At 40.7% G+C, this 13,344-nt stretch overlaps 1 protein-coding gene across 15 annotated transcripts in view; it reads left to right on the top strand.

Moving 5' to 3' along the window:
* Positions 1 to 13,344, top strand: part of AKAP9 (A-kinase anchoring protein 9) — a 209,556-nt gene that overhangs the window by 77,972 nt on the left and 118,240 nt on the right. For 9 of the 15 annotated variants that reach the window (XM_073333991.2, XM_073333998.2, XM_073333988.2 and 6 more), the window contains 4 exons: positions 1,621 to 1,674; positions 2,121 to 2,291; positions 7,104 to 7,259; positions 9,792 to 9,989. In XM_073333991.2, the coding sequence (XP_073190092.2) occupies positions 1,621 to 1,674; positions 2,121 to 2,291; positions 7,104 to 7,259; positions 9,792 to 9,989 (579 nt within the window). Of the gene's footprint in view, positions 1 to 1,141; positions 1,161 to 1,620; positions 1,675 to 2,120; positions 2,292 to 7,103; positions 7,260 to 9,791; positions 9,990 to 13,344 lie in introns of those variants that run through there. The other 6 variants (XM_073333989.2, XM_073333996.2, XM_073333994.2 and 3 more) reach the window with 4 other exon arrangements.

Here is a 13,344-nt window from a genome sequence, read left to right as displayed (position 1 = left end):
ACTCTTCGGTAGCCAGTGTTTTTATTTATCAATTTAAGAGCCAATAGAAATTGGAGTACATAAAGGAAAAAGAAAAGTAGCATTTTGTTTTGTTTACATTCATGTTTTTTTCCGACTAATTTAATTTATTATTATTGTGATAGGACCAGAAGCCCAAATCTGGTCTAAGGCCTCAGGTAGTAGCTACAGTGCAAACGCTGGGTGAATGTAGTGGCAGCCAGTTGCCCTGCAGAGTTAAGAGTACCTGCTGTGCTCATATAGGGGCAGAGGAGTTTATTGGGATCCCCTGATTTTTACAGTATTGATTCCCTCTCAAACTTAGACTATGTTTTGGTGACCTTACTTATTGTAGAGGAGATCTGGACTTGACTCTCCCCAAAGCGAGTCAACACACTCTGTGTTTCTACCAAAATGTCATTTAGGAGTAAGGCATTCTTATTTTTGATACCCTACAGCTTTAATCAAACTTGGGGGTCAGACTTTGATCCCTTGCCTGCAAGTGCATTTTGATGTTAGACTTTAGGGTTTGCACAGTCATGATGCCCTCATATTGTAAATAAGCCCTGCCCTGCCTAGACAATTTCTAAGCAGATTTCCATATAATATACTGGGTTTTTTACTTAAACACTACAGCAATGATGTTTGGTGGATCTGAAATCCTATAAATATACAGTAGCTCCCCTTCTCCAAAATCCTCACTCCTAGTTCAGATTCTTATGTGGAGAGGAGCTCTGAGAGGAATGTGTCAGTTTTTTGTTTCACCATTTTACACATGGGTCAAAGGACCTGCTGAGTAAAAGCCCTGTGTATTTTTGTGTTTGTTTCTTACAATTTTTTTGTTGATCTGTAAGTATTGTTTTTGGATTGTATTTAAAATTTTGGAGTCTCTTTATTATTGGTTTATGTGGTCAAATAATCTCATGGACGCTGCACCGTGTGACAGCAGCAGGTAAGTGAAAGGGAAGAAGAAATTTTCAGATATTTTATTTTAAATCCAAAGTCTCTTGTACATTTTTCAATGTAAGAAATTATTTCAGATTACAAGAATATGATATGACGACTCTGGTTCCAGAGGAGAGTGATTAGTAATTGCAAATTATGAAGTGCACACCTTAAAAAAAAAAAATGAATGAATGAAGAGAGGAGTTTAGTAATTTAAGGTACTCTTTACTGAGCTTCTCTCTTTACCATTTTTAAATGTGTGTACTCCAAATATATTGTGTTTAAAATGTATTTGTTCAGTCTGCTCATACTGTATGTTCTGTTACTGATTTTTAATATTTTTAAAATGTGTACCTTTTAAATCTGAATTTCCTTGTTCTGTTTGTTTATCAGAATTCTATTGCAGTTTATATCATAAAGACATCAGCCCAGGTTTAATTAATCTGAGTAGCTCTAAATTACAAAATAACCCTTGCTACAATTAGGTATATCTGAATTGTGCAAAACAATCAGATTCTGGAACAGTATATACTAACTGTGTGCATTTCAAATGAAGTGATTGTTCTCTGCTCATGAGGTTTTGTCTACAAAAATAATCAGATACGTCTCAAATGAAAGGAAGCTAGAATTTAAGCTACATCTTAAATTATAATGTGTCTAGAAATTGTCTTTATACAGGTAAATGGTTGCAGTTTTGTGACAAGAACAGCTATATCAGCAGACTTAATCAGGGTATAGTATTACAAATTAAATCATATTACTAATGTTGGGTACTAAAAACCTTAAGCAATTTGTATATTAATATTCTGGTTGAACAAAACTACCTGTCTTACTAACAAAAATTCTGTGGTACGCTATGTTATCCAGCTTTGTTGTTGTTTCATGACATCTTAATAGGTATAATGTGGCCTCTTTTAAACTTTAGGAAAAATAAAAAAATGTTCCTTCTAGTCTAAAGCTTAGCCTTTTAATACAGAATTCACAGAAGTACTGTATGTCAGTGCTCTTGAGGTGTAAATTATGCCAACAAGGCAGGTTACCATGGCAAAAAGCTCCTAAATGCTATGTTATATTTTAATGTTCTAACGTGGTATTTGATAGAGAATTCAAAATTTGACTCTGCTCATGTTGAGGAAACATGTAAGTGTTGGGTTGTTAAGGAACTTGGATTGATTTAGGAAGAAGAATTTGGAGTTGGAGAGACTTATTCTGAGCATGAAATGCAGCATTCTCAGACACGGCTAGAGATGATGGAGAATGAATTGGCTGGGAAACAACAAGAGATCGAAGAGCTAAACAGAGAACTAGAAGAAATGAGGGCAGCATATGGTACAGAAGGATTGCAACAGGTATAATTACCGTATGTTGCTTTCTGTTTGCTACTTGGTTACACACAAAAATGCTGAGTATCACCTAGACGTGTTTATGGTTAAAGAGAGCCAGTCAGAGAATGTGGAATACACAATTTTGTTTAGTTCCAAAGAGAATGACGTTTCATCAGCATGTATCATCTTGAATCATAGAATATCAGGATTGGAAGGGACCTCAGGAGGTCATCTAGTCCAACCCCCTGCTCAAAGCAGGACCAATCCCCGACTAAATCATCCCAGCCAGGGCTTTGTCAAGCCTGTCCTTAAAAACCTCTATGGAAGGATATTCCATCACCTCCCTAGGTAACCCATTTCAGTGCTTCAGTTTGTGTGTTTCACCTTTCTTTTTATTCTCTGGCCAACATTTTTACTCTGTGCTTAGCAGTTGCAGTGCTTGTCTTCTGGTTGGAAGAGTGGCTACATGGGCTTCCTCAAGACAAACTCTTAATTCTTCCTCATTAATTTTCCAGTGGCAGTACACAGTTCTTTCCCCCTTGCTCCTCAGAAACCAAGCAGAGTATCAAGTTCCTCCTACCAAAGAAGTGAGATTCCTGAGGTAGCTACTGAACCAGGAGGTCATTTGTCTGTCAGAGTTTACAGACAGGCATACAAGCCAATTAGATGAACATATTCTAAGAAACTTTTCTCAATTTGGAGTTAAAGGAAAGGTTTCTTACATTAAATGCTAAGAAACTGTATTAACGATCCCTGTAATAATGGGAACATTAAGTCAAATTCTGCCCTGATGTAAGCAGGTGGTACTCCTATTAAAGTTCTTAGGTTTTTGTTAGCTTATATCACACTGAATTTGTACCATTGGTGAAATTTAAGGCATAGTTTTATTTTTCATGGTCTGTATTTCATTTCACATTTGTCTCTCTTTTCCTTGACCTTTTGTTGATTTGGATACTGCATGTGTGTTCATATGTTTTGCTTTGTTTTATAAGTTTCTACTGTAGATAGAATTTTGTTGTTGGATCATGGTTTACAAACTTAGTGTTTTAAACTAAGTAGGCCTAATTTTATTCATCCCTGTGGGATTTTTTGTTTATTTTTGAAAGATTTTATTTTATTTTAGCAAATCTGTGAAAAAGGATATGTAACTTTCTGGTGAAATGTAGATATCCTTCTAAGTAGCATTCCCTATAAATAAAAAAAGGGGTAGGTTATCACTGTTTTGTCTTTCGGTGCATATGAATGATTTGAAAGACCACTTATCTCCCATGGTACTGATAAATTTTAATTCATGTTTAGTTCCTATTTACTGTGTCTTGTACCATTCGTGCTTGATGGATTTTATAAGAGTTATAATTTCTTCTGTTTAGTTGCTGCCAACACTGTGTGCTTTTCAGTGAAAGAAAAGATAGTGAACATATATAATTTTAAGTTTATAAGACCGTCGTAAGTCTGGTTTGTTTGTTTTTGTTTGTTTTTTTAAGATGTCCCTTTTATGTGATATCCTTAAAAGTTTGTAGCACAATAATGCTTATGAACGTTTTTCAGTCACACTAAATTATATTTACTGTAGCTTTGTAGTATGCATTATATCTTAATTGAAAAATAGTTGCAACAGATACTTTCCTTAGCTCCTGTAAGAGCCTTTTATTTTCCTAATCTTCTAAAAAAATCAGTCTGAATGTATCTGTGTCTGTTTTAATTTCAACTGCCAGTCATGGTTTTGTTTTTTTTTTTAACTATTCAAGAAAAACCAAATTGAATAAACAAAAACAAATTTAAAAACAGATTGGATAATACTGTGAATGAATAGGAAGAATGCTTAAGAATAAATTCTGTTCACTTAATTTTGCTGAACTTGCTTTCTGGGCATATGTATGTATCGGGCCCAGTCAATTTCATGGTCAAAGGATTTTAAAAATTGTAAATTTTGTGTTCTCAGCTATTTAAATCTGAAATTTCACAGTGTTGTAATTGTAAGGTTCTTCTTTGAGAAGTGTCGCTGTGGATGCTCCACTGCAGGTGTCTGTGTGCCCCTGCGCCATTGTTCGGAGATATTTACAGCAGTCCCCGTATCAGCCGTACATACGCGGAGCCTGCCTCACGTACTAGTCTTGTCTTAATAGTGCGCATGCATGGCCAAACTCCTCAGTTCCTTCTCTACCGTCCCCGGCCGGAATCGGACCTACAGCAGACTCGTTAAAACTTTTTCTCTTACCCGTTCTATATCCTTGTTTCCCTTACGTTAGCACTCTAGTTACTAGATAAGTTCATCCCTTTAATAAAAAAAAAAATAAAAAAATTCATTCCCGCTTGTTCCTCCCAGTCTCCAGCCAATGATAATATGCCTGGCTCCCCAGGATTTAAGTGGTGCACTACGTGCAGGGACGCCATCCCTATGTCAGATGGTCGCTCCCAGTGTATAAAATGCCAGGGGGGAGTCCCTCATTCCTCAAAATTGTGCCCATTGTTCCAAATTAAAATCCAGGGCACATAAAGATAGAGAACTCCGCCTGAAAATGATTCTTGGGCCGAAGTCACTCGGACCGGCTTCTGACCCAGGTATGGGCTCCTCAGTGAATCATAGAATCATAGAATATCAGGGTTGGAAGGGACCCCAGAAGGTCATCTAGTCCAACCCCCTGCTCGAAGCAGGACCAATTCCCAGTTAAATCATCCCAGCCAGGGCTTTGTCAAGCCTGACCTTAAAAACCTCTAAGGAAGGAGATTCAACCACCTCCCTAGGTAACGCATTCCGATGGTATAGAAAACATCATCCCTACTTCAGTGCCCCCCCCCGCTCCCAGCCGGCTCCAGGCACCAGCTTTCCAGGCAGATGCTTGGGGTGGCATTTGGAATGGGGTGGCAGTCTGTGTCCCGCAGCAGCAATTCGGTGGCAGCTCTGCCACTCTTTCGGGCGCTGCGGTAATTCGGCATCACCTCCTCCAATTAGGAGCAGTACAACCAGCGCCTGACCAACACAGAGGAAAAGGGTTCTACTCCCATTACTTTTTAACACAAAAGAAAACTGGGGGATGGCAACCCATTCTCAACCTAAGATGCCTCAATAAATTCGTTAAATAAAATAAAATGGTGACTCTTGCAACCATAATTCCAGCACTGGAGCAGGGAGATTGGATTTTCAGCCCTTGACCTGCAGGATGCTTATGTTCCTGTGACCATACATCCTGCCCACAGACATTTTATTCGCTTCCTTCTGGGCTCACAACACTATCAGTACAGGGTCCTACCTTTCGGCCTCTTGACTGCGCCTCATGTCTTTTCCAAACTCCTCGCAGTCATAACAGCTCATCTCAGAAGGCAGAGAATCATAATTTTTACTTACCTCGACAACTGCCTTTTCAAAGCCAGGACCCTCCAAGAAGTCATTCAATCCACACAACGGGCAGTCCAATGTTTCCATGCTCTTGGCTTGCGAATGAACAAAGAAAATCTTCACTCACTCCCATCCAACAACTGGAGTTCATAGCAGCACATTTTGACTCATGCAAAAGAATAGCATCTCTCCCACTCCACCTTTTTAACACTATCAACCTTTTCATTCCCAAGCTGTGCAACAGTCCACAAGTGGCTGCATGAGCTTGCCTACAACTCCAAGGCCACGTAACCTCTTGCAGTTTTGTAGTCAGGAACGCTCGTCTCTTCATGAGGCGAGCAATTTCTCCTTTCATACAAAACCAACATGTCAGGATAATGACCAACACAGGTGAATGTCTAGCATTATAAGAAAAGTGTTCCATGTAGACACTTCCATTGACTTTCTGATGTTAGTTTTCTAAGTTTAATGAAAAGCCAGACACTAACACTTCATTTTGATTTTCTTTGTAAAAATAATTTTAAAATTCAGTCAACCTGGGGAACAAAATGGCTGCTATTGGTGCTCTGGTTTTCGTACAACTGGTAGGTACTGGTCCCACTTTACCATTGACGTAAGTGGCTGCAAAGCCATTGAAGTCAGTGGAGTGAACATCTCCCTGTATGAACTGTAGGTACTTTTTATTAGAAGAGCATAGAAAATTAAATTTACAGCATAATATATGAGCAGATTAATGATTTAAAAATATGTATATTGACTGACAGGTTATTTACATTTTAACGCTTCTGCTGGCTGTAGAAAGAAGAGTTTAAATAAATGAAGTAATTTTCAAGTAAACCACAAGAAATTTAATTTTTTAAAGAAAATTAGTGTCAGGTAATAATAATTACAGTTCGTGGTTTACAGAATTTAGTGAAATATATGCTCCTGAAAGGTACTTATAACACTTCTGAAGAAATTTATTTCCATCAACAGTACTTTTGTCCTTTTTCTTTTTTTTATTACAAGTGTCCATCTAAGCTTTTCTCTGCTATATACCATGTATCAGTCTTGAATGTTTAATCTGATTTCCTCATTATCTCGTGGAGTCCCAATTTGTTGCATGTTCCACACTGATGTCAAAGAATGTTTTAGAGAACTTCTGGTTTAACTTAGTTTCAGATTCTAACTCTGATATATTTAATCAAGATTCAATACCTTGTCAATATAAACTCCAGATTACATTCTTCAGTTAGGTATCTTATGGGGGGCTCAGGAAATTGTGTCAATTACTTAATGATGAAAGCAATATCCTGTGTCTGAATAGTTTTAAATACTTATGGTACAAAGTTATTGCTAAAATATTAATGCTACCGTAAGTGTTTGTAAGCACTTTTGAGTAGAGATGTCATGCATTAAATACATTTTACTTTTTTTACTCCCATTTCATGAGAAAAATTTAATATGTTTTTGTAGATCTTTTGACTTGCACTAATTGTTTAAACTTTAACCTTCCATAGCTTCAAGAGTTTGAGGCTGCTATCAAACAAAGAGATGATATTATCACACAGCTTACTACGAATCTGCAGCAAGCACGGAAAGAAAAGGATGAAACACTGAGGGAATTTTTAGAGCTTACTGAACAAAGCCAGAAACTGCAAATTCAGTTTCAGCATGTAAGTTTTATTGCTAACAATATTTCATCAGGTTTGATGAAAGAGGGTCAATTTGGATAACACAATCTATGAAGTATTACTTCCTTTAGAAACAAAATCAGTGTTCTTCCATGTAAACTTTTGAAGATTTGGACCCGAGAATAGGGATCTACAGTGATTAAAAGAGTTGGTATTTGCCAGCAGTTACCACATTATAAAATCTGGAATATTGCACTCATTTCTTATAATATAATAGGAAAAACGTGGTTTCGCTTTTATTGCGTGATCGTAACCATTGGTAAATACTGGCTTTCTACTGGCAACCACAATAATAACTGTTCTCAAAAGATTAGGGGTCAAATCCTGGCATCTTTGAAATCAATGGCAGAACACCCATTGACTTCATTTGTATTCAGGATTTCACCCTAGAGTCTTATTAGAGGCTTAGTCACACCCCTACTTCTCTGCTAGGGTTGAAGATTATTCAATTGTTCCTTTTTGTTACGTATTTTTAAATTAATTTGTTCAAAAAGGAACTGAGGATTGAGTTTAATGGTAGCCACAGGGGCTTCGTTGTTATTCATTTGTGCGGCAGTTAAATGTTTTAGTATTTTAAGCTGTTGAACACTCATAGGTAACTTACACAAGCTTTGAGCATGGCATTGTGAATCTACAGTATTTCACATACTGATTTCTGAGAATTAACAATTGCAGGAGCAAGGCATATTATCACTTCAAAGTGACTCCTAATATACTGCTGCCCTGTGCTAGTTGGCCATAAAACATATTTTGAGATATGCCCGCAATGAACAACAGATATATGGGATGGATTTAAGCAGCAGGCCACAATGGTATTAATTTTACACAATGAAGAGGCACTTTATGCCTACTCGCCATTCTCACATGCCAGGTGTTTAATTGGTTTGCAATGCAGAGTTACAGGATTCCCACCATATAACCAGTAGTTCAGGCCTACCGTAGGACTGTTTGCTTTTAAATCCTCTCTGCATCCCCTTGAGTGAAGGGGGCAGAGATTACCAAGAGGGAACCTCAATCTGAAAATCTTTCAGGTCTCCCCTTATCCTATAGGCCCAAGGTCGACCAGCAAAATCCTGAATCTCATTTACCTGTGGGAGCTGGCCCTTTTAACCTTTATTTGCACTGGCCACACGTTGTGACAAGCTGAACGGTCATTTCTTTCCTAATATTAAACTTTAAAGTCTATTGCATACAACCCACGTGTTCCTCCATGATGCTGAGAGGAAAGTGGGAAAAAAAACCAACTAGACACAGGCTAATTTGATCCAATGGAAAAAATTTCATCATGATCCCAAAACAGGTGATCAGTGACACCTGCAACCTCCTAAAAAACACAGCTCCTACACTACAACTTAAGAGGAGTGCAGGGGAGGGCAGGGCAGAGCAGCCAACAGGAACAAGAGGCTGTTGAAAAGCCCAGGAGAGTATAAATATGGGTGAGAGGGTACACAGGAGCCAATCAGCTAGCCAGATCACTCATCCCAAGCCAATGGGAAGGCAGTCAACTTGAGATGGAGGGCAGCCACCCCTCTTACCACATAAGTATACTGGCATTGCCCATCCCCTCTGGGCCTTGTGTTTCATCTCCAGCAGTCGTTCAAGATCTCTCCCCTGATGACCTTGGGTGTAAGAAGCAGCAGTGTAATACTGAGCATGAAAAAATAATTTGCTGGCTGTTCCAACATGATGAACACCATTCCATTGTGTGACAAAGTTCCTCCTCTACCTTGATGGGTCTTGCGCTTATTGGCGGATTTGCTCGCCTTGGAGCTTCATGGTAGTCCTCAGTTTGGCTGTTTTCGTGAACCCGCAGTCCAGGTCAGCTCCTCCTGTGTCTGACCAGGAGTTGGGAGGTTTGGGGGGAACCAGGCCTGCCCTCTACTCCGGGTTCCAGCCCAGAGCCCTGTGGAATGCAGCTGTCTAGAGTGCCTCCTGGAACAGATGTGCGACAGCTACAACTCCCTGGGCTACTTCCCCATGGCCTCCTCCCAACACCTTCTTTATCCTCACCATAGGACTTTCCTCCTGGTGTCTGATAATGCTTGTACTCCTCAGTCCTCCAACAGTATGCGTTCTCACTCTCGGCTCCTAGCACCTCTTGCTCCCAGCTCCTTACACGCGCACACTCCTTACACAAACTGAAATGAGCTCCTTTTTTAAACCCAGGTGCCCTGATTAGCCTGCCTTCATTGATTCTAGCAGCTTCTTGATTGGCTGCAGGTGTTCTAATCAGCCTGTCTGTCTGAATTGTGTCCAGAAGGTTCCTGATTGTTCCGGAACCTTCCATGTTACCTTATCCAGGGAAAAGGGTCCTACTTAACCTGGGGCTAATATATCTGCCTTCTGTTACTCTCCTGTAGCCATGTGGCCCGACCCTGTCACAATTGCTACTAAAAGAGAATATAATGTGACAAATTTCAAAGAGTCTTTCCCTGCTTATAGATAAAGTGGAGCAAATGGGAGGATTGCTGGTTTAGAAAACTCTGACCTATGTATGTTTTTTCTATGTGTAAGTTACAGGCAAGTGAAGCCTTAAGGAATACCAGCCATAGTAGTACAGCTGCGGATTTATTGCAAGCCAAACAACAGATCCTTACACATCAGCAACAGCTAGAAGAACAAGAATATCTACTGAAGAATTACCAAAAAAAGAATAAAGAATTTGAAGTACAAATTACCCTTCTGCAAGACAGAATCACAGTCTATGAAATGGTAGGTTTCTTACTAGACTGATACCTTTTACTATTGACTTGATGTTGTTTTACTAATTGTAGTTCCTTTGAAGTTAATTATAAATGTAACACCAAATACGTGTGTGCAACTCCTTATTAGATGCAGCAAAAATATTGGCTTCCTATATTCATTTTATAAAAGGAACTTGTTGTCTCTTTAAGACAGGGACTGTTACCTTTATTATATTAAATGTATATTGTATGCATAGTTTAGAAGTAAGTACTAGTTGAATTGCCTGGTTCTTTATTTGGACATTTTTTCTAGAGTCTAAAATCAACTTATAATTACAGCAGAAATATTTATAACAAGTGAATGAGAAAGGTAGAACTGGAATTAGAATGCTTATATTAAGCATTTAACGGTGTCGTGGGATACCGGGAGGAAGCACGAGCAGGAGAGAGCGAGAGGGGAGGGCTCCTGCCTCATACTAAGAAAGCAGAACAAACAACAAGTTAACTCAAGTGTCTATACACAAATGCAAGAAGCCTGGGAAACCAGCAGGGAGAACTGGAAGTCCTGGCACAGTCAAGGAATTATGATGTGATTGGAATAACAGAGACTTGGTGGAATAACTCGCATGGCTGGAGTACTGTCATGGATGGATATAAACTGTTCAGGAAGGACAGGCAGGGCAGAAAAGGTGGGGAAGTTGCACTGTATGTAAGAGAGCAGTATGACTGCTCAGAGCTCCGGTATGAAACTGCAGAAAAACCTGAGTGTCTCTGGATTAAGTTTAGGAGTGTGAGCAAAAAGGGTGATGTCATGGTGGGAGTCTGCTATAGACCACCTGACTATGGGGATGAGGTGGACGAGGCTTTCTTCCGGCAACTAACGGAAGTTACTAGATCACACGCCCTGGTTCTCATGGGAAACTTCAATCACCCTGATATCTGCTGGGAGAGCAATACAGCAGTACACAGACAATCCAGGAAGTTTTTGGAAAGTGTAGGGGACAATTTCCTGGTGCAAGGGCTGGAGGAACCAACTAGGGACAGGGCTCTTCTTAACCTGCTGCTCACAAACCGGGAAGAATTAGCAGGGGAAGCAAAAGTGAATGGGAACCTGGGAGGCAGTGACCATGGGATGGTCGAGTTCAGGATCCTGACACAAGGAAGAAAGGAGAGCAGCAGAATATGGACCCTGGACTTCAGAAAAGCAGACTTTGACTCCCTCAGGGAACTGATGGGCAGAATCCCCTGGGAGAATAACATGAGGGGGAAAGGAGTCCCGGAGAGCTGGCTGCATTTTAAAGAATCCTTATTAAGGTTACAGGGACAAACCATCCCGATGTGTAGAAAGAATATTAAATATGGCAGGTGACCGGCTTGGCTTAACAGTGAAATCCTTGCTGATCTTAAACACAAAAAAGAAGCTTACAAGAAGTGGAAGACTGGACAAATGACCAGGGAAGAGTATAAAAATATTGCTCGGGCATGCAGGAGTGAAATCAGGAAGGCCAAATCACACCTGGAGTTGCAGCTAGCAAGGGATGTTAAGAATAACAAGAAGGGTTTCTTCATGTATGTTGGCAACAAGAAGGTGGTCAAGGAAAGTGTGGGCACCTTACTGAATGCAGGAGGCAGCCTAGTGACAGCGGATGAGGAAAAAGCTAATGTACTCAATGCTTTTTTTGCCTCTGTCTCCACGAACAAGGTCAGCTCCCAAACTACTGCACTGGGCAGCACAGCATGGGGAGGAGGTGACCAGCCCTCTGTGGAGAAAGAAGTGGTTTGGGACTATTTAGAAAAGCTGGACGAGCACAAGTCCATGGGGCCGGATGCGCTGCATCCGAGAATGCTAAAGGAGTTGGTGGATGTGATTGCAGAGCCATTGGCCATTATCTTTGAAAACTCATGGCGATCGGGGGAAGTTCCGGATGACTGGAAAAAGGCTAGTGTAGTGCCCATCTTTAAAAAAGGGAAGAAGGAGGATCCTGGGAACTACAGGCCAGTCAGCCTCACCTCAGTCCCTGGAAAAATCATGGAGCAGGTCCTCAAGGAATCAATTCTGAAGCACTTAGGGGAGAGGAAAGTGATCAGGAACAGTCAGCATGGATTCACCAAGGGCAAGTCATGCCTGACTAATCTAATTGCCTTCTATGATGAGATAACTGGCTCTGTGGATGAGGGGAAAGCAGTGGATGTGTTGTTCCTTGACTTTAGCAAAGCTTTTGACACGCTAAAGAAGTATGGGCTGGATGAATGGACTATAAGGTGGATAGAAAGCTGGCTAGATTGTCGGGCTCAACGGCTCCATGTCTAGTTGGCAGCTGGTATGAAGTGGAGTGTCCCAAGGGTCGGTCCTGGGGCAGGTTTTGTTCAATATCTTCATAAATGATCTGGAGGATGGTGTGGATTGCACCCTCAGTAAGTTTGCAGATGACACTAAACTGGGAGGAGAGGTAGATATGCTGGAGGGTAGGGATAGGATACAGAGGGACCTAGACAAATTGGAGGATTGGGCCAAAAGAAATCTGATGAGGTTCAGCAAGGACAAGTGTAGAATCCTGCACTAAGGATGGAAGAATCCGATGCACCACTTCAGACTAGGGACTGAATGGCTAGGCAGCAGTTCTGCAGAAAAGGACCTAGGGGTTACAGTGGACGAGAAGCTGGATATGAGTCAACAGTGTGCCCTTGTTGCCAAGAAGGCCAATGGCGTTTTGGGATGTATAAGTAGGGGCATTGCCAGCAGATCAAGGGAAGTGATCGTTCCCCTCTATTCAACATTGGTGAGGCCTCATCTGGAGTAGTGTGTCGAGTTTTGGGCCCCACACTACAAGAAGGATGTGGAAAAATTGGAAAGAGTGCAGCGGAGGGCAACAAAAATTATTAGGGGACTGCAACACATGACTTATGAGGAGAGGCTGAGGGAACTGGGATTGTTTAGTCTGCGGAAGAGAAGAATGAGGGGGGATTTTGATAGCTGCTTTCAACTACCTGAAAGGGGGTTCCAAAGGGGATGGATCTAGACTGTTCTCAGTGGTAGCAGATGACAGAATGAGGAGTAATGGTCTCAAGTTGCAGTGGGGGAGGTTTAGGTTGGATATTAGGAAAAACTTTTTCCCTAGGAGGGTGGTGAAGCACTGGAATGCGTTACCTAGGGAGGTGGTGGAATCTCCTTCCTTAGAAGTTTTTAAGGCCAGGCTTGACAAAGCCCTGGCTGGGATGATTTAGTTGGGGATTGGTCCTGCTTTGAGCAGGGGATTGGACCTCCTGAGGTCCCTTCCAACCCTGATATTCTGTGATAAATGTCAGTAACTTTGAAAGAAAATATAAAAAGTTGATTGAACAACTCTCGTCTTAAACAAGAAGTACTTTTATGCTTTATGGTA

This window comes from Lepidochelys kempii, chromosome 2 (genome assembly GCF_965140285.1).
Source record: "Lepidochelys kempii isolate rLepKem1 chromosome 2, rLepKem1.hap1, whole genome shotgun sequence".
Classification (NCBI taxonomy): domain Eukaryota; kingdom Metazoa; phylum Chordata; order Testudines; family Cheloniidae; genus Lepidochelys; species Lepidochelys kempii.
Note: the sequence above shows the minus strand (reverse complement) of the source record. Positions and strands in the feature narration are given on the sequence as shown.